This window comes from Schistocerca americana, chromosome 9 (genome assembly GCF_021461395.2).
Source record: "Schistocerca americana isolate TAMUIC-IGC-003095 chromosome 9, iqSchAmer2.1, whole genome shotgun sequence".
Taxonomy (NCBI): Eukaryota; Metazoa; Arthropoda; class Insecta; order Orthoptera; family Acrididae; genus Schistocerca; species Schistocerca americana.
Window position 1 is genome coordinate 53,432,595 of NC_060127.1, and position 14,191 is coordinate 53,446,785.

The 14,191-nt window shown below is 39.2% G+C and overlaps 1 protein-coding gene across 3 annotated transcripts in view; it reads right to left on the reverse strand.

The window, feature by feature from the left end:
• Positions 1–14,191, reverse strand: part of LOC124551032 (ectonucleoside triphosphate diphosphohydrolase 5) — a 61,270-nt gene that overhangs the window by 25,176 nt on the left and 21,903 nt on the right. For all 3 annotated transcript variants that reach the window (XM_047125884.1, XM_047125886.1, XM_047125885.1), the window contains exons 6-7: positions 5,888–5,999; positions 1,325–1,496 (exon numbers count right to left, since the gene is read on the reverse strand). In XM_047125884.1, coding sequence (XP_046981840.1) covers positions 1,325–1,496; positions 5,888–5,999 — 284 coding nt within the window. The remainder of the gene's footprint in view (positions 1–1,324; positions 1,497–5,887; positions 6,000–14,191) is intronic.

Sequence of the window (14,191 nt, forward strand, 5' to 3'; positions counted from 1 at the left end):
GATAAATTCCCCTGACCTACAATATCAGCATTGGAAGTCTAATAACACAATCATTATGCATACACAGCAAAACTAAGCAGTTTCACAGCCTCCAACACTGCCAATGGAAATTATGCAAACATGAGCTTCAAAATAATGAGCAACGCACTGCAGCAATCTGTTAAAACAACACCAGCAGCCTACCATATGTCTCATATACTTTGATCCAAACTTCAGATTACCCTATTAGAATTTTTACTTCTAGTCTACTTCTTTTCCAAATTCTAATTTGTACTATTCTTCATTTATCTTCACTTTTGTATACCTATTCTACTTCTTCTCAAAAGATCTTTCTCTTACAAACTTGAGTAACTTAATAAGAGTGCCTTTTTATGCCAAATCCACAGTACACTAATGAATTGTGCCGGTTTAGTTTTCCAGATTATTACAGAAATATTTTAATGAAAAATATTTGAGAACCAGTCAAATTCTTAGAGAAAATATTTGTCACAAAGTAAAAAATAAAACAGATTAGAGAAACATTTGATGTGCCAGTTGAGAATATGTCATTCCCTTTCATGTTATTTGGATTTTCTATTGAAAAATTTTTGAGACTGAAGGTTTTTTGGTTTTTTTTTTTATGACAGATATATGCAAAGGCCACACAAATACAGACCACATGGTCTACATAATCCACCAAACAAATATCCTCTAGTACTCTTTAAAATTTTAAGATTCTAAGCTAAACACTGAACTTTACATTCTCAGCAGGCTCTTGATTTGCTGTAGGCTATTTCAAGTATCATTAGAGGGGCGCGTCAAATATTTCTGTAATCTATTTTATTTCTTACTTTTAGACAAATCATTTCACAAAACATTTGACCATTTCTTTATTCATTTTCTTCCATAAAGCAGGAGCTTTTATAAACCTCATTAGCTTTTCTATCAACTTTTGTTTATGAAATGTCATGAGTTTAGTATTCAATTTAAAGGAAATCATTTTGACATTTAATCCTCAAACCAAGGTGATTTTTTGTGTGTAAAACAGCTAGGCCTTGAAGAGAGAACCTTTTTGACACTTCATTTACATAGCTGGCAGCAGCTGCTTGTGAAATGCTGCAATTTTTCCTCAAATCACTAGTTTCCTTAGTTTCCTGATTACTTCCAAGCAATTAAATTTGTTTCTGCAAAACTACACCTCATGTCGGTCAGTTTAATACTTGTCTCATTTCTATCTGTTGAAATATTTGATCAAAAAATAGGCCCACGATAAATGCAGAACTTGCGGAAAATAAAGACGTAATGATTTTAAACAAAGTATCATTCCTGCTAAGTATTGCCTTACCTGTTAGTATATACAGACAGACTTTGCCTGAAAGCGGAGACTTTGTGAAGTAGCTCTGACCTTGCCTCCTTCAGTGTTGTGTGGTCTGTGGGGGCAAATGTGATCTGTGTTGAGCCTCCACCGAGGTCCAATGCTGCCACAGTACCATCACCCCCACTTCCACCCAGCCGGTCTGTAATGAAATTATGAACAACATAGTTAATGGCCCGAGATTCAGTGTAAGTACAAACTGAAGACAGCTAACTCTCAGGACACTGAGTGTTGTGATGTATGTGTGATGGTCTTCAGACCACAGACTGCGCAGTTGTTTTCTTATTTGGGAAGTATCGAAAAACTATGGGCAATAGCAAAAATAAAGACAATTCACTATCAAACTATAAGATGTTGAAAATTTTTTGTCTTCAGCCAAGAGACTGGTTTGATGCAGCTCTACATGCTACTCTATCCTGTGCAAGCTTCTTCATCTCCCAGTACCTACTGCAACCTACATCCTTCTGAATCTGTTTAGTGTATTCATCTCTTGGTCTCCCTCTACGATTTTTACCCTACACGCTGCCCTCCAATACTAAATTGGTGATCCCTTGATACCTCAGAACATGTCCTACCATCCAATCCCTTTTTCTAGTCAAGTTGTGCCACAAATTTCTCTTCTCTCCAATTCTATTAAGTACTTCCTCATTAGTTATGTGATCTACCCATCTAATCTTCAGCATTCTTCTGTAGAACCACCATTCAAAAGCTTCTATTCTCTTTTTGCCTAAACTCTCTACTTCGACCATCAGTTATTTTGCTTCCAAAATAGCAAAACTCATCTAGTACTTTAAGTGTCTCATTTCCTAATCTAATTCCCTCAGTATCACCTGATTTAGTTCGACTACATACCATTAGCCTCATTTTGCTTTTGTTGATGTTTATCTAATATCCTCTTTCAAGATACTGTCCATTCCGTTCAACTGCTCTTTCAGGTCCTTTGCTGCCTCTGACAGAATTTCAATGTCATTGGCAAATCTCAAAGTTTTCATTTCTTCTCCATGGATTTTAATTCCTACTCTGAATTTTTCTTTGTTTCGTTTACTGCTTGCTTAATATACAGATTAAATAACATCGGAGATAGGCTACAACCCTATATCACTCCCTTCCCAACCACTGCTTCCCTTTCATGTCCCTCGACTCTTATAACTGCCATCTGGTTTCTGCAGAAATTGTAAATAGCCTTTCGCTCCCTGTATCTGACTCCTGCCACCTATAGAATTTAAAAGAGAGTATTCCAGTCAACATTGTCAAAAGCTTTCTCTAAGTCTACAAATGCTAGAAATGTAGGTTTGCCTTTCCTTAATCTGTCTTCTAAGATATGTCATAGGGTCAGTACTGCATCACGTGTTCCATCATTTCTACAGAATCCGAACCGATCTTCCCAGAGGTAGGCTTCTACCAGTTTTTCCATTTGTCTGTAAAGAATTCATGTTAGTAGTTTGCAGCCATGACTTATTAAACTCACCAGATTGTAAAGTTTTATCAGAGCTGGATCTTCCAAGGCTACCAGTAGTTCCAACAGAATGTTGTCTACTTCCGGGGCCTTGTTTCAACTTAGGTCTTTCAGTGCTCTGTCAACTACATCCTCTTCCATTTCCATAATATTGCCCTCAAGTATATCGCCCTTGTACAGACCCTCTGTATACTCCTTCCACCTTTCTGCTTTCCCTTCTTTGTTTAGTACTGGTTTTCCATCTGAGCTCTTGATATTCTCACAAGTGGTTCCTTTTCTCCAAAGGTCTCTTTAATTTTTCTGTAGGCAGTATCTATCTTGCCCCCAGTGATATATGCCTTTACATCCTTACATTTGTCCTCAAGCCATCCTTGATTAGCCATTTTGCACTTCCTGTCAATCTCATTTTTGAGACATTTGTACTCCTTTTTGCCTGCTTCATTTACTGCATTTTTATATTTTCTCCTTTCATCAATTAAATTCAATATTTCTTCTGTTCCCAAGAATTTCTACTATCCCTCATCTTTTTACCTGCCTGATCCTCTGCTGCCTTCACTATTTCATCTCTCAAAGCTACCCATTCTTCTTCTACTGTATTTCGTTCCCCCGTTCTTGTCAATTGTTCCCTAATGCTCTCCCTCAGACACTCTACAACCTCTGGTTCTTTGAGTTTAGCCAGGTTTCATCCTTAAATTCCCACCTTTTTGCAGTTTCTTCAGTTTTAATCTACAGTTTATAATCAATAGATTGTGATCAGAGTCTACATCTGCCCGTGAAAATGTCTTATACTTTAAAACCTGGTTCCTAAATTTCTGTCTTGCCATTATATAATCTATCTGAAATCTTCCAGTGACTCCAGGCCACTTCCATGTGCTCTGTGCAAAATTCTACCAGGCTGCTTCCTCTTTCATTCCTTACCCCCATTCCATATTCACCTACTACTTTTCCTTCTCTTTCTTTTCCCAACATTGAATTCCAGCCCCCATGACTATTAAATTTTTGTCTCCTTTCACTATCTGAATAATTTCTTTTATCTTGTCATACATTTGATAAATCTCTTCATCATCTGCGGAGCTAGTTGGCATACTAACTTGTACTACTGTGGTAGGCATGGGCTTTGTGTCTATCTTGGCTACAATAATGCGTTCACTACGCTGTTCGTAGTAGCTTACCCACACACCTACCATACTTTAAACTCTGATAGTCGCAATTGCTTTCAAGCTTAAGCTCTCTTTCCAGCTTCAGAGTAAATACCTCAGTGCACAAACAGTGAAAACTTTTGAGGGCAGTACGACATGATTTCTATGGAATCATTACGTGATGTGCTACATATGACACGAATTCGATGGAATAATTACATGATGTGCCACATCATTTTACATAGATGACAAACATCCTGCCTTATTCACATGAACAGAAAGTCCTCTTGAGACAAACGAACACACATTGACACACTTAATAGTGAGCTGTCATCTGAGAAACGCACAACGTCTAAAATCCAGAGCATGGATAAATACAATTAATAACATTCCATGTGGGGAAAGTTGAAATTTCTAAAATACAGCAGGTCTGTTGATACCACTAAAACATTAAAACAAATGTCTCCTAAGTATTGCGTTATTTGCTATTACACGTAGACAGACTTTTCCTGAATGACGAGGCTTTGTGAAACGAAGAAATAAAACTACACGATACACCTCACATCCACCTGGCTAATTATTCCGTACAGGCTTTGGGATGCCATTCTGTTAATAAATTCCAAACATATATAATTTAAAAAAAAAAAAAAAAAAAAAAAAAACGCAAGACCCCAGTTTATTTCTGCTGTGTTGACAGTTGCTGTGTTCCAGCATTTGAGTAGATTCCATCATTTATCAGTTGTGATCACTTCATGTAATGACTGTGTGATAGATTCTTTTTCCTGTGGATGCCTAACTTTAATATTTACAATCGGTTGCAGCTAAACTACTTGCTAATGGCTCAAAGCTCAAACTGCAAATGTGGGATTTACAATAAATATATGTAGTCAATGGCAAATAGAAGTTGTTCGCAAAATAAATTAGAAACACTCATCAAACAGCTCTATGAAGTGTCAGCCCTAGTGGGAAGTGGGAGTTCCTCTCATCTTAGCAGCATCTTCGCTGCCCATCAGGCGTCTCACTGAAGCATCTGGGATATCATAAAGCTATGAGGCAGTGGTTTGTCTGGTGCTGTGTCTCAATGAAATGCTTGTCTGTAGTGAAGGCTGCAAACAGCCAGTTAATGCCTGTCGAGGGTAGTGATACATACAACCATTTCTCACAGTCACGGGCATCAGCAGTGAGTGACAACAGCTACCTATCAAATTTCTCAAGCATACATCTCTTTTAATTGCTTCATCTTCCAATCTTCTAACCCTTCCAAGACACTAGATATTATTCTGTTTTTGTGCCATCTGTCAAATTAACACGCTATTCTGCCAATGGTGTAAGCTCTTACTGCTTTCTCCCAGTTTATCAGTGATTCTCTTCTGTTCTCACACTTTGCAAAGCCTGTTTTCTATAAGTGCACATCACATCCTAGCAAGTGATTCGGACAGCAAACAACTTGCGAGTGGGTTGGTGACGTTGGTAGACAAGTGATTTTGCTCAACAGAGTTCTAAAATCCTGTGTGCGCTGTGAAATGAGCACGTTCAGAAATGGAAGATTACTGAAGTTGAAGAGAGACAGTGGTGTCGTTTGCTAACATTACATCTTAAACAATTCTCTGTACTTATAGTAATGTATTTTTGTATCAATTTGAAGCTTATGATATTCTACCTATGAGCTTTCTCCTGCAAGAGAGACCAACTATATGAAAATAAAAAGTATTTGTTTAGTAACATCTTGACAAAAGCTCCTACAAACTGTTTGGTATGTCTGTACTTACACTTTTTCTTGAGGAAGTGAATGCTGATGTTTTGAAGTGCTTGGCAGATATGTGGACAATGAAAGAAAATGGTAATTTTGTTGTATATTCCACAACACTGGAAAAATATCTCTGGAACATACTTTTATTAATAACTTTAACAAACTACAGTCAATAAATTGTGACTCACCCATAAGGAAGTTAACAGTGAACCAGGAAAAGAGGCCCTCATCAACCCCATCCATGATGGCCACTGAATTTTCATTTGTGAGGAATGGAGAGGCATCAAAGAGCTTACGAACCTGTAATAAAGAGATAAATATTGGCACACTTTACTGTATTTATCAGAAAACTGTAAAATATCTTATACCTCTGTTCTAATACTGCACAAATAATGTTCCTTATCCGTGAAAAGTTGTAGTTTCCGTACATCCATCTTCTGATGGATATATTTATGTGCAATAACGATAATACCTATAGTTGCATGTTTTAGTTGTTATCTATTTGTGACCAGTTTTGGTGATACAATCCACCACCTTCAGGCCCCTCTACAAGCTCAAAGTGTTGATTTTTCAGTGGAAAAACACAATCCTACTTCTAGTAAAAGGTCCAAAATCATTGGTTCACAAAACTTTCATCTCAGGGGCAAATAACAGTATACAACACAGGGAAAAGTTTCACAGATCTCATTGATTTTGGGCCTATTTCTAGAAGTAATATGGTGTTTTCCAGTTGAAAACATGATCACGGTGAGCAAGCATATGGGCCTGATGATTGCGAATTGTATCAGTGAAATTGATCACAAAAAATAAAAACTAATACGCACACAGCTGAAGATATTATCATTACTGCACATGAAAAGCTACAGTGTGAAGATCTCTGACCACGGCAGTTTTCTTTCTCACTTCCCATCATTATTGACCCATTAAGCAAAATATATTACGGGCACCAGAGACAGTTTCACACATCCATTTCAAACGAATGAGAAAATGCAAACCAATAATAGTCCTACAAAACAATCACAATCTTAACTTTCTCTCTAGCACTTAGCTCCCTTCTCCTGTAGATGTCTAATGCTTTTGGATCACTTGCATTTTGTTTATGAATACCACCCACCATTGCAATTGCACAAAACTGTATGCAAGAACACTATTGTTGCACCACTGCCTTTTACTTGGCAGCTGAAACCCATGGACAAGCTAAAATAGTATCACTGTGGTCTGACACAAAAACTACAGAGGGGCCAAGCTCTGTTCAAAAGCAGTTAGCACATACCATGCTGCCAGGGCCAGAACAGTGCAGATAGGACAAAATATGGCAGCCAGACTGGCAGTGGTGGCAAGGATTACCATACGTCGGAGCTCAAACTATTGTGGCCTATGTGATGAAGAATGATGTACTATCAACAAAGGGGTGGGTTGAGCCACCATTGCAGCTATGCACTGTGTCACCACCCGCAGCCAGCTACAGCAGGTTCTCCACAACAGTCTATGGTCTGACAAGCGTTGTCCAGCCTGCTGTTTGATGCCGCCTGAACTAACTGCTCACTTATAGGCTATGCCTAGGCCTGATACCACTGGGGCGGGGGGCTGAAATAGAGCCTTTCTGGTGTAGGATCATATGCTGGCCAACTTCTGCAGACCTCAGGGCAACTATCTGATGTACGAGCATACAGAATAGGTTCCCAGATATGTAAGTGGATTGAAGACTTCTCAAGTAATAGAACCCAACATCTTGTCCTTGACAGTGAGTGTTCGTTGAAGATGAGAGTATTGACAGTAAATTACTCCGGTGAAGAGTGATAGTCCCGCTATTATTTTTTATATCTGGTGGGCAGCAATCTGCTATTGTTTGTTGATGATGCTGTGGTGTATGGGAAAGTGTCGAAGAAGTGTGTGGGTAGGATGATGCAAGAGGACTTAGACAAAATTTCTAATTAGTGTGATGAATGGCAGCCAACTCTAAATGCAGAAAAATTTAAGTTAATATGGATGAGTAGGGAAAAACAGAAGCATAATGCTCGGGTGCAGCTTTAGTAGTGTCCTACTTGAGACAGTCATGTTGTTTAAATGTCTGGGCGTAACGTTGCAAAACGATATGAAATGGAACGAGTGTGTGAGGATTGTGGCAGGGAAGGCAAATGGTTGACTTCAGTTTACTGAGAGAATTTTAGGAAAGTGTGGGTCATCTGCAAAGGACGTTATTTGGGATCTGTACCAGGTCGGATTAAAGGAAGAGATTGAAGCAATTCAGAGACAGGCTGCTAGATTTTTTAGAGGTTAGTTTTAAGCAGCACACAAGTGTTACGGAGATGCTCTGAGAACTCAAATGTGAATCCCTGGAGGAAAGGCAATGTTCTTTTCGAGGAACACTACTGAGAAACTTTTAGGAACCGGCATTTGAACCTGACTGCAGAATGATACTACTGCCACCAACATACATTTAGCTTAAGGACCAAGAAGAGAAGAGACAAGAAACTAGGGCTCATACGGAGCATACAGGCAGTCATTTCTCTATTGCTCTTTCTGTGAGTGGAACAGGAAAGGAAAAGACTAGTAGCTGTACAGGGTACCCTCCGCCACACACTGTATTGTGGCTTGCAGATTATGTATATAGATATCTGGGGGTCCACAGTTCTCACCTGGACTTTAATAGCTGCCTATCCAGAGCCTGCCGTTGTGGTCACACTCTGCTACTGCGGTCTTGCCTCTGCAGGCCACTGCTCCTGCAGCCTATTCTGGGGTCCTAGGTTCACCTCTGCACACTCGGGTGCTTCCTGCACTGAACCAGGAGTCTCCACCAGCTGATGTGACTGATTTTTGTCAAGTGTCATCACTGCATTCTACACACCCGCCTGGTGACTCATGTGGCCCTTCACTCACTGAGGTGCCGACAATGTTAACTTCCCACAGCTGCCACCTTTTTGATACAGTGACATGGTGTGCTGGCCATTCTGTGAAGCCTCGTGCCGAACGAAGCACTCTCCACCATTCAGAGCCAGCTGCATCACAGGGTGCTGACTGCAGTGTGATGACATGACAATTGCTGTGCTTTTTGTATGGAATAAATAAAGTAACATATTTACTGTTTCTATGACTTTTCATTGGACATCCAACTGGCTCCATGTACTACTGCCCTGCTAACTGACTCACAATGCTGCCGCAACCTGTAGTTGCAAGAATAATTACACCCACCATTCTGGCCCCCGCTACACTATTGTAGCAATTGTTGAACCCTGTGTTTCATTGCACTATGCTGTGTTCTGTCTGTTGATGCTAGACTGATCCACTGTAAACTCCATCCACAATTCCATCTTGGGAGTGGGGAGAAACAACCAGCCCTCCATCCATAGTGTCAACACAGATTTAGTACAAAATACAAAGCCTAAGTGTAGATACCGCACTGCTTGAAGGAGGTGCCAATATTCTCTGCAGCAGATCACATGCAGTATGATGCTAACTTCCACAGCTATTGCATAACTCTCTATTGGTGCTCAAGAAAATGTGCACAGCTATGCTTACTAGTCACCAGAATCAGAGACGGGGGGAGGGGGGGGGGGGGGGGGGGGGGGAGAGAGAACCAGAAGGGAAAATTAAGAGGAAAAAAGTGCGAAAGGTGGTGAATTATTACACATTGCTTATCAGAATAAAGAAGCCTTGAAGTGGCTATGGGAGTGAATGTTAGTGTATGTGTGTGTGTGGGGTTGTAGTGTGAATGTGTGTACTAAATCACTCACCAATCCACCATAGGTGAGTGGTTGCCTTTCCCTTATTTTACATATTTCTCCATCCAGAAGTTTCCATTATTGTTACAAAACAGACATACAATGTTATTTAGATCATTGGTTAATTGTCTGCCAGGATTCAAATTTATGAGCACGCCTAATAATCAGCTATTGGTAACTGATACAATCAGAGGAAATGACAGCTAAGCTTTAAAGATGGTACAGGTAACTGAATGAAAGAGGGTGATTTCATGTCAACTCATACAAGTCAAGAATGAATGTGTCACATCATCACTATTTCAAAGTTTGTCAGGAAAAAAGTTGAAGTGCCACATGATACCTCTCCAAAACTGCAGTATTTTGATTCTTTGGTGATTTATAACAATGCTACAGACCGCTCTATACGAGAGTATTTGCAGAAATGTCATAACAAAGGGAAAATTTTAATAAACCATCAGAAAATAAAAAAAAAATAATGTTTTGGAAAGGTTTTCCCGCAAACTTTGAAATAGTGATGTGACACATTCATTCTTGAGCTGTATGATTTGAGATCAGTTACTTGCACCATCTTTAAAATTTTTGTGTGTGTGTGTGTGTGTGTGTGTGTGTGTAAAAAAAACTATGAAAATTTGTAACGTTTTGCAAATTTCAAAATTATGTTTTGAAAATATGAATAGTCACAGGATGTTAACTGTCCTGAGAAATGATAAAGTGGAAGGACTGCTGTCAGTTATGACACTTGTGTATGAAATTTTTCAACTGTTTAAATATTTATACATAACGATGAAAGAATCTGAAATTTTTTTGGTTTTATAAATTATTTTCTCCAAAACCCTGACCCCTATGTTCTAAAAATTTCATGATACGTTGGTTGGTCATTGTACTTCTAGAATGTGCAATGAGAGTGGGAATTAATTGTCTGTATTAAATGTAAGAAATGTTTTCAGTAGACCTAGCTCCACTGTCAAGGTCAAAAAATTATGCACACTTAAATATTGAAAGAGTTCATCTGTTTTTTCATCTGCTTCTCATTGAACTTTTATAGCCGAGCTGAATTTGCACACTGACAAAGATGATGAAACAAGAGCAGTACCTGGGAAATTGGCACTCCACACTGATCTTTCAATGACAGCCATTTGAAAGTATTAGCAGGACCTGAGGCGTCATAAAGGAGACTGTTATATCTTGTAGCCCATGAGAGACATTATCTGTCCCACCCACCACTGTCATGCACACAAGAAATGAAAAGGCTCACTGCAAAGTCTTCTAATGTATACTGTGGTCTCTCCATTTCACACACATAACAGGCGGCATTTCTTGGAGAACTGTTCTTGCAGTGTGTTTGCCACTCCGGGATGCAAGTCAGTAGTAACTTGATGAATTCAAGCCACAGGTTTCATAAAATACCACTCTTCTCTCTCTCTCTCTCTCTCTCTCTCTCTCTCTCTCTCTCTCTCTCTCTCTCTCTAATGTACTGTCATTTAGACTTATGAGTTTCATGTTTGTTACTAATGTTGATATGGTGTGAACAAATCCAGTAGCATCTCTTATAGCATCAACAGCTTCATGCTGGAGATTAAATCTTGTTGCAAGATGTTTACAGAGACCTCCTACCCTACCACACGCACTTTCTCCATGACCGTTGTTGAAAATATCCTTCTTTTGTCATAATTCCTGTACTGCAGTGCTGACTAAGCTCATAAAGCTGAAAGCAGTTTTTAAAATGAGATGCTGCAGCATCAGTCACATACACGTGTTTAAGGAAATGCATGGCCTCTAGATGCTATGTCATCAATTACATTGACAGCTTAGCATGCATGTGCACTGTCATGAATGAGATCATCTCTGACAATAGCAAAACAGTGTGATGCTCCAAGTATGTGAGCAAAACATGCGAATACTGATAACTGTGATGTGTGCCAGTGGTCACTTTGAATTTTGTTCTGCAAAGCAACAGAGCAGTTCTCAGCAAAGTTGAAATGAAGAACTAATGTGCGAGTATTCTGGAATGTGGTTTATTTTACGTCTGCTATGGTCTGTCTCTGAATCCTCCTAATATGATGGTGAGCTATTCCTTTCATGACAATGCCTACCCTCTATAACACTCACAATGCATAGTTTATGTCTCTGTCAGTATCCTGAAGGTGTAATGTTACAACAGTCATCACTTCAGCACCAGGACACTTCGCACATTCCTGTAACCAATATTTATCTTGCGGCTCTTGACATACACACAAAAGCATCAGGTCCATATCTGTGTACTTCTTTCCTGTGATACTGCTTATGGTGAAACAAAAAGTTTCAAACTAGTGCACTAAATACATGTGCATACATATTCACTGGCTGGCATTTTACCCTTTGGGTCATAAGGAGTAGAATTCTGAGAGACCAATTTTTAAATTCAGGTTCTCCTTTTTCATTAGAAGATATGCTTCTCCTATTGATCTTGTCATACATCTTTTTACCTTTTCAACTTTTTCGCCATTTTCACTAACAGAGGTAACATCAGCCTGGTTACGACTTTGCCTGCTGCAATCTCTGTCATCACTTACGTAATATTCCAGAGTAACAGTAAGTGTATCATCTTGCAATGGATACCCACAGTAAGAATCTGGGCATGCCCAAATACCTTTCTCATTCTTCATTTTACAAGTTTTTGAAAGCACGTAATGTGAGGAAGTGGGTATGTATTTATGTATCTGCTGCTTAGAGTAGCTACCTGGTATCAGTGTCTGTAACTGTACCTTCTCAGTATAGGTGGTTTTGAAATCACTCATCACAATTTGTGGACATATTGCTATCTTCATATTCTGCACCAAGTTCGTCTACATTATACACTGCACAAAGTTTTGAAGATGTTGCTTGTGTGATACTTGTTTCAATTTCTTCCATGTTTCTTTTTATATATTGTTTCCTTCTTGCACTTCTTACCTTCCCTGGACTTTTAAGGGGGAATATAGAAGGGCTACAGCAGAGGTGCTAACATTCAACACATTAACAACTTCACACCCAGGAATAACTCTGAGTACTGCAGTACAAGTTTTCTACACGTGGTTCCCTATAGATGAGCTAGAAATGTCCCAATAAATCAGTCAGCCATTTCCTATCCTTAGAGCTTACCCTGTGTGCAACGGCACAGCAGATATTTCAGATATTTAATCTTTGTGACTGTCAAGCAGCACACCACCAACACTATAGGATTGTTTTTCCTACCCACGTGCATTAGTTTACATTTTCTACATTTAGAGCAATCTGCCTTTCGCGCACCAAATACAAATTCTATCCAAGTCATCCTGTATACTCCTACAGTCACTCTAAAACAGCACTGTCCCGTACGCTAAGCACCATTAGCAAACTGGCGCACATTGCTGCTCACCCTATCCACCAACTCAGTTATGAGTGGGTACCCAAATGAAACTGAACTAATTTTTTGGTGAGCAGAGCTTCTGTGATACCACATTTTTCTGCTAAGAACACACAGAGTGAACATCCAAAAGTCAGTAAGCTGAGTGCCATTGCTGAAGGAGGTCAGCATTAGTTTCAACAGAGTTTATAGTGGCAACTGTTTTGTGTGATTTTCATTTTTGCAATGGCTGATTTTTGTAAACAGTGTGCAGCAATGAAGTTCTGCTTTTTGTTTGGAAAAAGTGGAACACAAATTCGCAAAATGTTAAAAATGGCATACAAGGACGATACTATGGAGAAAACTCAAGTGCGAGTGGTTTTCCACATTTCAAAAATAGTGAAATGTCAATGTATTACAAACCTCATTCTGGTTATCCTTCCATGACCTAAATACATGAAAATGTTGAAAACATTTGTGCAATCTTCAACAAAGATCAATGATGGACCAATGAAGAAATTCTGGAGCTGTTGAGAGTGACTTTGGAGTTCAGTGCAGTGAACTGTGACTGTAGATTTGGGAATTAAATGTGTGCTGCCAAAATCGTGCCGCAGCTGCTGAATGCTGAACAAACACAATGTCGCATGGAAGCAAGCTGTGCTTTAAAAAGTAGAGTCCCAAAATGATCCAAACTTTTTTAAAAAATTATCAACAGTGATGAAACCTGGTGCTATGATTATGTTCCTGAATCACAGTAACAATCAAGCCAGTGGAAGACTTCAAGTTCGCCTCGCCCCATGAACGCTCACCAGGTGAAATCAAACATTAAGATTATGCAAATTTGTTTTTTTATGTGAGAGGAGTCGTACATTTAAGTTTGTTCCACAGGGTTATAAAGTTAACCAGGACTTCTATTTGGAAGTTTTGAAAAGATTGTGCAACAGTGTACAGTGAAAGTGGCCTGATTTGTGGCACTCAGGTGACTGGTTTTTCCATCATGACTATGCCCCTGCTCACACATCCCTGTCTTTGTCACAATTCTTGACCAAAATGGTATGACTCCTCTTCATTAACTCTCCCCCACCACCCCCATTATACTTAACCACCCTTGCATCCAATGATGTCGCTGAGGAGAAGAAAGAAATGAAGTCAAGCATCACAAAAGAAGAATTTTAAAAAATGTTTTGAAAAATGAAGTAAAAAGTTAGACAAGTGTATATGCACACCTGGAGAGTACATTGAAGGTTTGTGCTTAGAATGTCAACAAATAAGTTAAAAAAAATAGTATGGTTTCTTTTGGGCACCCCCTCATATGTAGGAAGATAAATCAATAAGTAAGTTGCAAAACAGGGTGGAGGCAATATGACTCGTATAGAAAAAAAGAGCACTTCTGTCACACTTATCTGGGGCACTCCTGTAAATACCTC